This window comes from Notolabrus celidotus, chromosome 3, assembly GCF_009762535.1.
Source record: "Notolabrus celidotus isolate fNotCel1 chromosome 3, fNotCel1.pri, whole genome shotgun sequence".
NCBI lineage: Eukaryota > Metazoa > Chordata > Actinopteri > Labriformes > Labridae > Notolabrus > Notolabrus celidotus.
In genome coordinates, this window is record NC_048274.1 from 14,823,814 (window position 1) to 14,838,275 (window position 14,462).

Genomic DNA, 14,462 nt, shown 5'->3' on the forward strand with positions numbered 1-14,462 from the left:
GTTTTTCCACTCACTTCCTCTGCTTGACCCTCCCCCTCCAGAGAGAGCCCTATAACCCCTCCTTTTGCAGGATTTAGCTTGCCCAGATTCCATGTCAAAGGTCGTGGCCCAGATGTCACAGCTTCCCCCCTCGCAGAGCTACTCTCTCGCATAATTATGGCAGGCCCATTGTATGGTGGGGCTGGGTAGAGGTGCATGCTATGTGCTGGCTCCTCTTCAGAGGTGGACACTGAAGCAGAACAAACTAGGCAAACTTAGTTGTTTGAAAAGCTTCAACCTCCTGCTTTTAATACACACACAAAAAAAGATTAATTGAGTGAACTTTTGTCAGCTCTCTGCTCAGTCCTGGCTTCTTGCATTAATTCATTATGCAATTAATAAAAGTTATCAGTAACTTAGGATTTATTTTTCTCTTTATCTTTGGAAACAGTCTTAAAGTTGTGGACGTGCAGGATCCCTGAGTAGGAGAAGAGACTCTTCTCATATTGCACACCCATGACCTCAGATTCTTTCAGAGTTTAATCTCGGTCTGACCTGCTGGCCCTGGTCTGGCTCCAGTGAAACTCCTCAGGGCTGCATGGGGGTGCATGTAGCACGACTCTACCCCTCCTTAACTTCTCTAACCTCTATGGACCTAAATTCATCCCCTGTGCCCTCTCTCTTCTTTAGAACATCTAAAAGTCTTGAACAGCATTATATTTTGGGTTTATTATGAAGAACTGACTGTACTTAAGTGGTTAAATATCCATTAAAATGCTTTAGTGATATTTTATCAAGAAAATATTGTGTCACAAATCTTTTCATCTTGTACCTTACACAAAACTAATATTTAGTCTTTTAAGGAGTTTAAACTAAAATGCTTAGAGGTCAGTTTGCCTCTTTCTTCACTCCTTGTTTAAGAGGATGCAGATTTGAGTTCAAGCATTGATCATATTATGCAACATTCAAATCATATGATTATTGTTTTGTGGGTAAAAGGGACATTTGGTCAGATGGCTTTTGTTCAGTCCGGGGTTCTCAGGGTCACCGAGGCCTACTGTTGACCGTCAGCGGTGTCCTTCCCAAGGGACTTTGTCCTTCGATTTAACCCCCCAGATTTTGGATCTGAATAGGAGTGGCCGCTGACCACTGACCAGCAGGCTGGAGAAAGGGTCCACGTATTTGCACCCAAAAGGCTCAGAGTGACAAGGTGATGGATGTCGTAGCTCTTCTGCTCTGCTGCAGAAACTGACCAAAGGACTCGTGGTGCTGAGCATCTGTCGGACTGCCTCACCCCTTTTTTTTTCCCACAACACCATCACACCAGAGACCACTCACTGACCCCTCACCCACACAGCCCAGGCCTCTTTCATGTATCACCCCTGCTTCCTGTTGGCTGTAGGAGTCACAACGTCACTGTCTTGGTGTGATGGTGTAGTGAGTGTTTGGGAAGATAAATGTCAGAAGACTGTACACTGAATCCAGATCTGAGACTGAACTTTGGCCGTTACTCTCATTCATATGACTTGTTTATGTCTTCCTTTTTCCCATCACAGACCCAAGGAAGAAGTACCATGTGAAGCTTCTGGCATATAATTTTGTTGGAGATGGTTACCAGGCTGACCAGACTATAAGCACTCCTGGATGTGTTTGTAAGTCCCACATTGTTTTAAGGAAGAGGTTTTTTGTCAGTGTGTCTGAAGTATGTAGGAAATAATCTCACTCTTCATGTATCTCAGCTGTTCGAGATCGCTTGGTGCCTCCACCACCTCCTCCACACAATGTATATTCCAAGACCAACAGTTCCACCGCCATACTTCTGCACTGGGGTCGACCGGCCTTTACCTCCAGCCATGCGGTCAACTACACTGTCCGCTGCAACCCAGTGGGCCTGCAGAACGCCTCCCTGGTGCTCTACCTGCAGACGTAAGAACTTTTTTTGATTCTACAACTTTTTATTTTAAGCTTTTCTTTACAGCCACTTCTGTGCCAACAAGCATAACATCGCAAATTTGACATACTAATGACCTCAGACTTATGTAGTCATGATGAACCTCCATGTTGTTCAATGCACCTGTAGTACATATGTGGAGCCCACTGTATGTTTCTTTCCTGTTTGCAGAAAAGGGATGCATGGAAAGTGAAACCAGATGTAACACATGTAACTGTTGGTTTTGTGTACCTCACAGTCATATCACCTTATGTATTATTATTCTTATTGGCTAATACTTCAGCACAAGTTAATGACCACATCACCAACTGTATCATTTCACTTAATCTGTTTCTAAACACTTCTCACTTCTTAGAGTAAATGTGTATCACTTGTTGGAGAAAGTTTTCAGGTCACTGGAGATTCTCTGATGTTTCCTCTGCACACAGCCAGCACTGCTCCATACTGCCACCTGCTGGCCAAGATGCTTTATCTAAGAGTCACTTCACAAACACAATCAAACTTGACATCTGCAGTTTAATGTAGCTAACTTAAACATTTTATCTTGAAAGAGACGAAGCTATAGAAAGTTATGGAATATGTTTTTCTAACTTTGCAGATTGGAATCAAACGCAGCTTTTTAGAGAGGTTCAGAAATCTACAACTAAACCTGAACACCACAGCAGATCACATTGGGCAGATGTGGATGATCAATGTTTGTCTTGGCACAACAGTGTGTTATGTTTACTGGCTTTCTAAGTCCCTGTAATGTCTCTCTGTTACAGGAATGAACCGAGTCTTCTAGTGCGAGGCCTGGAGCCGAACACCAAGTATGAGTTTGCCATTCGCCTTCACATCGACCAGTTGTCCAGCCCCTGGAGCCCTGTGGTCTATCAGACCACTTTCCCTGATGGTGAGGGCAAAACGATCAAACATTCTAGTTTTGTTGAATGTATTTCTGAGGAAGTTTGAGATAGCAGTTTTGAATCAGGAGGTGTTACTGTAGGTATCGCTAAAGACGTGTTTTCAGACAATCACTAATACATTTCCTATCCACCTTTATCTCATCTCACACATGTTAGGAGATATATAAAGAAAAGTTGTCTGTGTTCGTTGGGCCTTTATTTTCTAACACACTAGTGATACTTATAAAATTAAAATAATAATAATAGTAAAAGGACACCGTACATCCTGTTCTGATGTTCAAAGTATTTTAATTAATCTCTTCTCTTTTCATCCTTCCCCACTCAGCTCCCACCCTGTCCCCCTCTAATGTGAAAGTGACTCTGATTGAAGAGGACACAGCGCTGGTTTCATGGAAACCCCCAGAGGAGTCCAACGTAGCTGTGACACATTACACCATCCTGTACGCCTCCAGACATGCCTGGATAGCTGGGGAATGGCAAGTGCTGCAAAGAGAAGGTGAGGAGATGTAAAGAACAGGGTTACACACACAGACCTCCTTCTGTTCAACATAAAAGGAGCATTGGAAATCAGTAACTCATTTCACCTTCCAATCTAAAGCTCTGTTCATGGTGTCAGGACGGGTTGAGCTCACTGCTTTAGTCTCACTGATACAATCAGATTGGAGGTTTAATTTGATTTAAACAAAGACTTTGATTTACTTGTTTTATTGACATTTCTAGAACAAAGACTACTTTTGTACTAGTTCAGTTGAAAGAACAGAGCATGTATGGTGGTGGATTGTGCAGAAATAGCATAATTTCCCAGCTTATTACCTACATAGAGCAGCAGTTGTTCATGAATGTCTGCACTCGATCTAGTATGAAGTAATTGAGTGTTGAGATCATACTCGATTAGGCATGCTTTTGTTAGATTTTTGATCAGGTAGAGATAAACAACATGTGGTCTCACTATAGTCAGCTATCTGGTGTTTTTTTTGAAGGAACTAAATGTTTCATGTGATGAAGGAAGAATCAAAAAGTGATTTAGAGTTCAGATGAACTTCTGCCCTAAATGAGTCCCCTCACCCACACGCATCAGTCACCATAAAGCTGTTGTTGTTTCTGGTTTGTGAGTCAGTGTAGGTGTCTTTGGATCACACGACCCCAGGACACACACAAAAAAGACACAATTCCTCAGTGCCCCCGGTAAAGGGGTCAAAAGCGAAGCCTCTCACAAAGCCCCTTCAGCTTAGCCCAGCCCCCCCCCCCCCCCCACATCACCTCAAACTGAACACCCACCCCCTCTCTCGGTCTCTGCTGGGACCCTTGTGGTGTGTATACTGGGTGGTACTGGACGAGGGTATGTGTACAGCTCTGATCCCCTGACCCCTTGCTCTTCCTCTCAGAAGCTCCTCTCTCAAACATCCCTTTCAGCCTTGAGGATTGTTTTTATATTTGTCTTTCTCTGCATCACAAAGACTCGCTCTTTTAAGGCCAGCTCTTTGAAAACAGCAACGTTGGAGATAGATTTGTTTTTTCAGGATTATCTCCTATGCCACAGTGTTTGAAATTTCCTGCAAACTATTCTCTTGATGCTCAAAGACCTTAAAACTTCTTCCTCCTTTGGCAGGGATTTGTCATTTTTATAATTTGTTTGAATACGGATTAAACAGAGTACAGCTTCCTTTTCCCCCCAGCCTGTTCCAAGTCTTTAAGCTAACCTCTCCTAACCAACTGCTGGCTATAGCTTCATATTCATTGTTCCAAACTGGCACCCAGCACTCTATCTATTATCTAACCATCAGCAGTTACCTGTATTTACTAAAAAAGAGGACCAAACTTTATACCTAAAAAGAGTTAAATACTTAAATGTGAAATAGTGAGACTACCAAGGTAACCAGGTGTGGCTCCAGCTGCACCACGGCACCATCTATGGCAGCACTTGGAAATACAGCACCTTCTCTGGCTTCCTGCTATATCAGGACTGAACTGCAGTCTTCTGCAGGTTTTGAACTAAACTTGATCAAACTGTAGTTGCAGTTTGTGGTACGGCTGCATGCCAGTTCCCCTCCACACCTGGTCGTAACGTAAGGTGTGTCTGATGCCAAAAGATGCACCTGATTCCCCGTCAGTGAGAAGCTCCTGATGTTGGTGAATTCTCCAAACATATCAGGCATTCCACACAGGTCCATGATGTCTCTGCATGCACTGTTATGAGTTTTGTTTTGACCGGCTTTGAACGACTGATCAGATATAAAAGAACTGAATGGATGAGATTTATATTATTATTCACTCCTGGGATTGGAGTCCTACCTTGCTGTGAGTGAGAGTGAAGCTGAGGAAGGACGGATCGTGTCCTTGGTGGTGGGTGTGGTGTTTGAACACATATTGTTGCACTAACAGCCTGCTGTGGAGAGCTGTGGTCCCTCAGTGTGCCTATGTAAAAGATGAGCAGAGAAAAAACGAAAAAAAAGAAAGTGAAATAGTGTGATAAGAATGTTTTAAAACTGTGACTTTTGCAGTCATATGAGATGTCGCATACCCACTGCTGCAGCTATTTTTCTGAACCTTTAACCAAATCTTGCAGTCTTCAGTTGGTTGCCGTGTGACTGAAGTATATAATGAAACTATTTAGGAGGGGCAAAGCTCCACAGAAGGCTGAGTCTAAGTTCAGTCTAGTTCAAATTGAAGCCCCAACAATCAGCTACTGGAGTTCAGACAGGACTCTGAGGGGGCTGTAGTTCCTAATGGCCTGCAACTAATAGAAAAATAAAACCTCCTGCTTTTTGGATTTTATTGTTCATACGTGAGGGCTCATCTATCTTTGTGAATGACTTTAAAATGTTTTAAAGGCATAATCCTTTAAATATTTCTCAACAGTACATTCTTAATATTCAGTTAAACACCAGTTGTTTCTCGCCCACAGGGAGCATCACCATGGCCCTGCTGGAGAACCTGAAGCCCGACCAGATTTACTTTGTGAAAGTTTCTGCATCCAACAAAATGGGCGATGGTCCGTACTCTCAAACAGTGGAGCTGAATGTGCGATCAGATCCCTCCTCCGGTCATGACCAGAGGCTCTCCCGCGGCTCCTCTACAGGTGAGCAATACCTAAACCCCCTGACATCCTGTGTTTGTGTTACCTACAAACAGTTATTGATTCTCTTTAAGGCTGCACTTCAGCATGTGATTGACAGTATTGCTTTCCTCTTTCACAGGCTTTTCTGATGGCTTCTACCACCTGGACCAAAAGTCGATGACAGGCATCACTGTGGGAGTCTGCATTGCTCTCATTTGCATCATCATCTGTGCTTTCATCATCGTCTGCAGAGGAAAAAACAGGTAACTCCATCCTCCATCAGAAACAGAGCCCAATACATAAGGCCGACCGTTAAGGCTCAGTTTCCTTGCGTGTTAGTTTTATCTGTAGTGATACCATATTTATGTCTCTGCAGGAAATTCTCAGCTGTGAAAACATACGGTGAAGGTGTGGGCACAGCCTCCTCATCTGCCGGACAGCTGAACTCTGAGGGTCAAGCTGAGAATGCTGATGTGACTGTGCCAATGATGAGTCAAAGTTTTTTCATTGATGCAAAGGTACAAACACTTCATTGTTACATTGATCATTGTGACTATTGTTAATTCTACCACATTCACTGGAAGAAAATGTGGAAATCTTGTATTAAAATACTGAAGAAGGGTGGCTCTGCACACGGGTGTAGGCGCCGTGCAATTAAAAAAACGAGAAAAAAAAAAAGAGAAATAAAGAGGACAAGACCACACACTTACTGAAGAACACAACAAGTTTATTAAACACACTTCCGACACTGGAAGTTGAAATTTTGGAAACAAATTCAAAAATGCTTTAATAATGATGTAAATTTGGTGTTGTACAGGATAAATATTGGGTATTAATATCAAACAGTTGGCTTAACTGGCTTAATAAGAACCACATTAAATGTAGTTGTCGTAGGAGTCATAAAAATGGATAAAAGTTTTATCAATCTATTTAATATTTATCTTTTGATCAGAATTGGACATGACTCATGTTTTTCTGAATTGCAGGGTGGATCAAACCTCATCATCAACTCTCAGGGCCCGGTGCAGCCCGGCTCTGAGAAGACGGAGAAATGGTTCCCCTTCAGCAGTAACATGAAAAGGGACAATAAAGCCGCACAGGTAAGATAAGGAGTCACATGCACTGCCTGTGAAATTGTGTAGATTCCCTCTTCCTCACAAATAAGATGTTGCTGACATGTTACATAGTTTATATATTTAAAGTAGATTCATGCCCTCTTCAGCTGCTTCTGTTTTCCTAGAAACTGTGGGCCTCATTCCCCAATACCCTCCTAAGTTTCTTCTTAGATTTAGAAGAAAAGTCTGAGGCAAATTCATGAACTTGTTTCCTAGCTGCAGAAATGTTCGCACCAGGGTTCTTAAATTAGTGTCTTTGTGAGTAGGAAGCTTGTGGTAGTTGTTTTGTTTTTTTAATTGTATCTTTATTTGGAATGGACAAGTAGATACAACAGTATAGCAACATTAGTAAAAGTAAAAACAAAAGTCCTTCCAGTTTTGTTTGTTTTGAGTCCAGAAAACATCAGCCATCCTGGAATAAGAGTCCAAAGAGGGTAAGGTCATAGACCATGGATCAGATTTTGTTCATCCATTATGGTGTCCACACTTCTCTGATAACTTAAATTTCCCAGCAATTGTGAAAAAGAAACAATAATAGTGGATACACAATGACTTCTTATGGACAGACCTGACAATTTGCTTGGGATAAACTATGTCAGCTAAGGCTCACTTATTCACTTAAAAAGAACTCTGTTACAGCTTAATTAAAGATAGAACAGTGTACATGGAACTATGAACAAAAACCAGGGTGGTCACCTGTTGCTGCCGTCAAAAAAGTAGTTGTTTTTTAGTTAGTGCAGGTAAAGCCCATTATGGGCACAAGATATCAGTACCTTGTGGAAGCAGAAATCACAGGATTGTAGAGAGAAGTAGAGAGAAGCTGTGAAAGCTAAAATTAAGAATGCTTGCTTCTTACCAAAGTACACATTTCAAATAAAAAACATTTGTGAATTTCAGAAACTTTGTAAAAACTGTATCGGTGGGTTTTAAGAAGAAATGTTCTCCTAGGAATGGTTGGTAAATGAGGCCCTATGATTTTACTGCAATTAAGAAGTGTGAAGGATATCAATATTTTAATCCCACTCTGGGATTGTAACAATAAATGCAAGAGGTAAAGAAACTCATTCAGTGAGTATCAAGATCAAATAGAGCCTTCAGTAACTGCATTCAAAAACTGTGGACTAACAGCTCGTAAAGTATATCATGAAAACATGTAAAGATATGTTCTCTTTTTGAGTATTGTATACAAAAGAGAAACAGTAAATCATTTAACATAGCCATAAACACTCAGCCTAACTAAAGCAATGTTTTTTTGTGCTCCAGAACATGAGACAAGGCATGCCCCTCTACGAGCCCGGTACCACAGTGTTGACGTACGAGGAGGAGCTGTCTCCAGACCAGCCCAACCCCCTGCAGTCTCTGCTCTGGAGCCCCGGGGACACGGAGGGCTCCTCCAACAGCGAGGGCAGCCACGATACCGGTGACTCGGGACGTTACTCTCACGACGAGACCGAGATGACCAACTTATCATCCGGACACAGCAGCCGCCCGCCGTCTCTCACAGCGGAGGACAGCGAAGACTCAGACAATTGCACCCCAGCGGAGGAGCCGCTGGAGCAGGTGGAGGAGAGTCTGGCTGAGCGGAAGTTAAAGGAGTCCGTTCAGAACAGCTGCTGTCAGCAAGAGGCACACAGCAGCTTTCAGTCTGCACTGTGTGGGCGTGTACCTGAGTGTGTTTGAGACAGTGTATGTGTGTATTTGAGTGTGTGCTGGTGTGTTTGAGTGTATGTGTGAAGGCAGGATACACTTGCAAAAACTGTACTGATGTATAAAAACAGCTGAGCACATGACACATGTGTCTCTGTGCTCAAAATATAGTTACACAGGAGATAACAAATGAAAAGTATCATTTTTGGAAAATAGCATCATTCCTTGTTTTGCAGAGAGAAGGTAGAAGCTCCTCTTCCATCTACTCTGTTATACGGCTACTACAGCAGCTGGCTAATTTAACTAAGCACAATGACAGTAAACAAACAGCTAGTGTGAGTCTGTACAGCATCTTTTGAACTCACTGATGGGCAGATTATATCTTGTTTGTTTAATCTGAGAAGAAGCTTAAAACTTGAGGGTAAAACCTTAAAATTGGGGTATTTGAGGGGTTATTGGCAGGACTGTTTTTTGGCTGGAACCACTAACTTTCTTGAGTCTCTCCTCTGGGTGAATCCATGTTTTACTCTCAAGCTTTTGGAGAGATTAAACAAAATAAACAATGTGTGCATTATATAATTTAAGAGGCACTGGTGGAAAGAACTCTGCTTCCTGTTTCCCCTTGTTTCCTGTCTTTATACTAAGCTATGCTGACTGGCTGTGATAGCATGATAGTTACTGCACTGACAGAAGAGTGGTATCAGTGTAATCATCTAAGATTTGCAAAGACAGCAATGACTATATTTCCCAAAGTGTTGAAATAATCCTTTACTCCCAAACAGAAAGTATCACCATGTTCAGTGTAGTTAATTCCATTGCAAGTGTACCCTTAGCCTAAATGTAAGTATGAGAGAGAAAAAGAGCGAGAGAAAGAGAGAGAGGTGTAAAGGAACAAGTGAGAACCCTTTTTTTTAACCTTTATCCTCTTTTTGTTCCAACACACATCGATCAGGAAGCCGGCACAGGCCTCTCTGGTTGGCAGGTGCGGGTCATTTGATTTTCTTTTACTTCTTTCTGTTTCATTCAATGAATGTCTTTTTTAATTTTCTTTATCTGTGTCTGTCCGTGTATGAAAAAAAATCTCACCCACCATGAATGTCTAAAAAAAAAGTCTGTCAAAACGTGACACAAAGTGACGTTTCTGACCTTATTTAAGAGAGTTTATCACTGGAGCGAAAAGGGAAGCGTGAGTCCTTTCTGCTGATTATCTACCTCGGTTTACCTGTTCGGTAAACTTCCACTGTATATTTAAAACTACTTATACCTACGTTATGTGAGGAGCTGCTTCAGCGACATCACATTTGATACTTCCTGATGACTTCTTTAATTGATTGTTATCCCTTTTTTGTGTTTTCCTCTTACTGTGTTCTGATTTGTGGATGGTAAGGGCGCTGCAGAGATCTCCTCTCACTCCACCTGTTGTGTGGACCATAAAAAAATAACCACATGCAGTTTTTATTTATCCCCTCAGATGTCACTGAGGTGCTGAGCCAGTATTAATAATATTTGATCCTCATTTTGTCCATTATTGAGTAATGGAGTGAAATATGAATGTCTGCTTTTGTTTTGTGTGTCTGAGCAGCAGCCCTTACCATTCCTGTTTTATACTACCTCAAATTTATTTTATTGTCTTGTTGTTTTCCTAAACTCAGGGAACAAGGTTTAGTACATTTGAAAAGTCATGTAGTGTTACATGCTGATCTGACAGGGTATCTTCTCAGTACTAAACTATTGTAGTGTTATTGCCTAATACGAAATGCTATGAATGTAACTCTCACTTTGTGTGCCAGGAGCTCAGATGTTTGCTGTCCTCCTCACAGATGGAAAACCTCCTCTGTAGTTTCTCCTCAGGTCCTGTGACGTCTGTTTTTACGACAGACTCTTTTGTTAATGCGTGTTAAGATTCACACCTGAAGTGCTTGCAGTGACATGTCGGTACAGAAAGCTTTATAATGAATGTGGGCAGCTTCCCTCAGAGGCTGAAATTGTAATCTGTCTGAGGGAGAAGCTCCACGTGATGATGCAACACATGAAGAAGAATGATTGTAGTAAAAGAAATGGAAGTGTTTAATCAGAGGCGAAAGTGAAGAATTGAATGAACACCATAAGACATTTTTAAAATCTATATTTTTGTTAGAAGAGAATGTACTACTGAGTACACAATGTAGTTTTGTTTCAAGTAGTTTTTTTTTTTGCTTTGCTGTAGAGTAGATAAAGATTAGCACTTGTCTGCCCAGTAGTTTTGCATTTTAGGCCAATGTGCAGCGGTGACTGTGACGCTATAACCCAAAGAGTTGTTTGTTACCTGAGTTTATTTTAGCCTCTCAACTAATCTCTGGCAGAGGGTTACTGAGGAATGTGAAATAATCAACACAGATTAGACCAAAGATTAAAAGACACAGCCTTTGAGATGCATTGAGGTGCTGCTCCTCAAGTGAAGCCTTGCACATTAGTGGCCTTGACCAGTGACTGAAACAGTGCAGATAGTCGCAGGTTAAAACTCTGAGGAAGTGCCTGCAGGAAAAACCGGCACTTCATGACGACAGAGTGACAATTAATAATCAAGTTTATGCACAAAAGACAAATGATCCAGCCGCAGAGTTCCTCCAAAAACGTTGCAAACAGAAGTCTGTACATTGTAGGTGAAAATTATCGAATACAGTATATTATATTGATTAGTGATCTGTGATGCAACGGTGCAGTCATGTGTAAATGTGCACTTGCTGATGTTTTGTTTGAATTCATAGAAAAATATATAAAAAATAAATTACTAAGAAGTTTGAATGTGGGAGGATCCTCACAAGCAACATACTTAAAGTACTGTACTTCCTGTTGTTGCGTGTGAAATCTTCTTTACATACTCAAAACTAAAAGTATTGCCTTTTTGAATGATATTACAAATGTCAGTGGGTGCACAAAAGTTTTAACACTACTGCATTTTTAATCAGAGGACTCTGCAGAGGATTCAATCATGGGAAATATTAAGGGATGAAAAGTGACACAATCAGCTTAACTTTATATTTAAAAGCAAGCAATGCAAACAAGAGAAGGTCACCGTTGCATATTGGCAAGACAGCAGTTTAAAAGTATCCTTGCTGTGTGTGAAAAGTCATTTTCAGTGTTCTCATACCATTTAAATAACTATAATATTGTACTTTGATGGAAGCAGGAAGAAAATGTTACGTTTCATTATCATCGTCTATTTCCAAATAATCAACTTATCCTCCTTTTATTTTGAAGTTTTGTTTTAACAGTTAATTTGTGTTAATTCTGCTTATGATGAATAAAAGTGGGACTCACATTTGTATTCTAAGTTGAAACCCAAAACATGTTCATATGTGCTGTATTAGTAAATCTTTAGGGGCTCAATCCAGAATCTGAAATCAGCAGTCTCAATGCAAGTGTACCAGTTAACCTGTGGTAGGATATTGACCTCCTAGACTGTAGCTGCTACTTTAACAAGCTGTTACAATTTGAACATACAGCTACTGGAGTGGCACAGGTTCTGTGTTGGGCCTCTTATAGTTCATCCAAGTACGCCTTAGGTTTTTGGTTTTTTGCTTTTCATATTCTGGTGGTGCAGAATCAGATGCAATATTCCTGGGACAGTAATGTTTATGAGATTAAAGATGAGCATGTGTTTTCATCATGGGCCTCCCCATGTCTGCTGAATTTCTTCTCAGAACTGTTGAGTCACATTTGTATTCTTGTCCCATCATGTGAATTCAAAGGGATAAGAGCAGAGTTGCTCCTCCTTTTTGCAGTATAGTTGTTTGAATAATGTTTGGGTGGAGCGCTGCGGGTCATTTATGGTCAAACTCAGGGGAACCCAAAGCTGCTCCACCTTTAAAGAGAAAGTCTTGAAAACTGAATGTACCTTTTTGAAATTACTGTATGTTTTCTGACATTTTCTGTTTGTTTTGTTATATTTTGTTTGTCAAGAAAATCATTGAAAGTTGTTTTTGCCAAAAATGTTTAGCTAGGAGATTTTAGACAGTGGTTAATGATGAAAAAGTCTGATTCTCAATATAAATAAAATACAACAAATGAAACATGTCTGCAGCTGTTTTTCTTTATATACTTTCAGTTGAAATATAAAAACAGGTCAGATGAAAATTCTCTTTTTCCTTTAAGCTTTATGTGACAACTAACAGTTCAGGGTTTTATACACAATACAATGTCTTTCTTTAAATTATTGAATGGACTTCAAGAAAGCAGGACAATTTAAAAACAGCCTTTTAAATATAACATCAAAACTCAATTCCCGAAATCATTAGGCCCAATCTCTCCTACCATAACCTCAACTCTGAATAAGGACAAGAAATGCATAGTCGTTAAAGTAAATCATGTCAAGAGATGATTACTCATGAACTCATGAACTCATGATTTCACTGCTGTAGTTTACTTAAGTGGAGCTCAGTTTTAACTTTTTTGAGAAGAACTTCAACTTACTATGACATTATGCAACAAAGAAAGGTCTAACCACAATGGAAAAAAAATACATATATAAATTAAGGCCTCCATTTAATTATTTTTACTTAGTGGTACTGCAATTTATATCTATTTTTTTTAATACAAGTAACAATAAAAATACAAAACTACATATTTTATAATATTTCTCTCGTAAATAGACCAAACTTAGATGATTTTAGAATGAAGGCTGAAAGTAGACATTACAGTTTAAATTAACACTTTTTCTTTGATAAGCTGAAATTAACATATTTTCTCTTGTTAGTATTTTTATCTAAATATGCAAGTCTTCCTTATTAGCTCCAAAAGTCACTTTACAAAACAGCGAAAACATGATTTAAGATTCTTATTTTACCTTTAGTCTCTGAGCTTCACTTGGTCTTAAATTAGTGTTTCTAAGTGTTGCATTTTTGGTTGAGAACATGTGAACATTTTCAGAATGTACTTGTACTTTTTTGCACTAAAACAAAGGGAAACATTTAGAGTTGTTGTTATTTATAGGTTATTATGTTATGTTATGATTTTACTGGTCCGGCCCACCTCAGATCAGCTTGGGCCATATGTGGCCCCTGAACTGAAATGAGTTTGATGCCCCTGATCTAAATGAAAGATTATTAAAACTATACCATAAACACATTTGGTTTTTTGAGGACACCAGAGTGCACACAAGTTGAACAGCAGCGTCACACCCTAAAAACAAGTAGCTGTTAATATTACTTCACTCTACCAGTCGAGCAACATAACTTAAAACACCCAAACTAGTCTGAGGGGACAAAGGACCACAGCAACTATCTGCAAGTGCTCTCTAATACATGGGAAAACTTTGTAACACTAACGCAGCATGCCTTTTAAACAAACTTGTGTTAACATTGTGACAGTCCACACCCCCCAATAACATATATATTAAATACATGCATATCTATACCTTTTTTTTATGACTTAAGTTTTATTGGATTTTGAATTTTTAACAGCACATATCCACAACATACAGGACAAAATAGTGCCAGGCTGAAGAGTGAAAAAAAATAAAAATCATGATAAAATGTGTGACTTTGGCAGGCATGCAAAATAATAAAAAACAAAAAGACAAATAGACAAAACAACAAACAGAGAAGAAAAATACTGTATCAGACAATAAAAAAATAACAATAATAAAATAATGCACAAATAATGAGAATAACAAAATACCAGTATTAACAAGACATTTTGGGAGAGTTAACAAGATGCCCAATGTACCACTGTCAGATGCCCTCTACCCATACTTCACAAATAGATCATATCTATACATTTTCAAAGTGTTGGTGGAGGTGAACTCTCTTTTTCATGCTTCCTTGTTT

General features: G+C 39.8%; 1 protein-coding gene across 1 annotated transcript in view; it reads left to right on the forward strand.

The window, feature by feature from the left end:
- Positions 1–12,707, forward strand: part of prtga (protogenin homolog a (Gallus gallus)) — a 36,294-nt gene extending 23,587 nt beyond the window's left edge. Inside the window, exons 11-19 of the mRNA XM_034681034.1 lie at positions 1,536–1,631; positions 1,719–1,905; positions 2,695–2,822; positions 3,161–3,331; positions 5,741–5,914; positions 6,033–6,156; positions 6,270–6,411; positions 6,880–6,993; positions 8,272–12,707. Of these exons, the coding sequence (XP_034536925.1) occupies positions 1,536–1,631; positions 1,719–1,905; positions 2,695–2,822; positions 3,161–3,331; positions 5,741–5,914; positions 6,033–6,156; positions 6,270–6,411; positions 6,880–6,993; positions 8,272–8,688 (1,553 nt within the window). The 3' untranslated portion in view covers positions 8,689–12,707. The remainder of the gene's footprint in view (positions 1–1,535; positions 1,632–1,718; positions 1,906–2,694; positions 2,823–3,160; positions 3,332–5,740; positions 5,915–6,032; positions 6,157–6,269; positions 6,412–6,879; positions 6,994–8,271) is intronic.
- Positions 12,708–14,462: the final 1,755 nt, after the last annotated feature.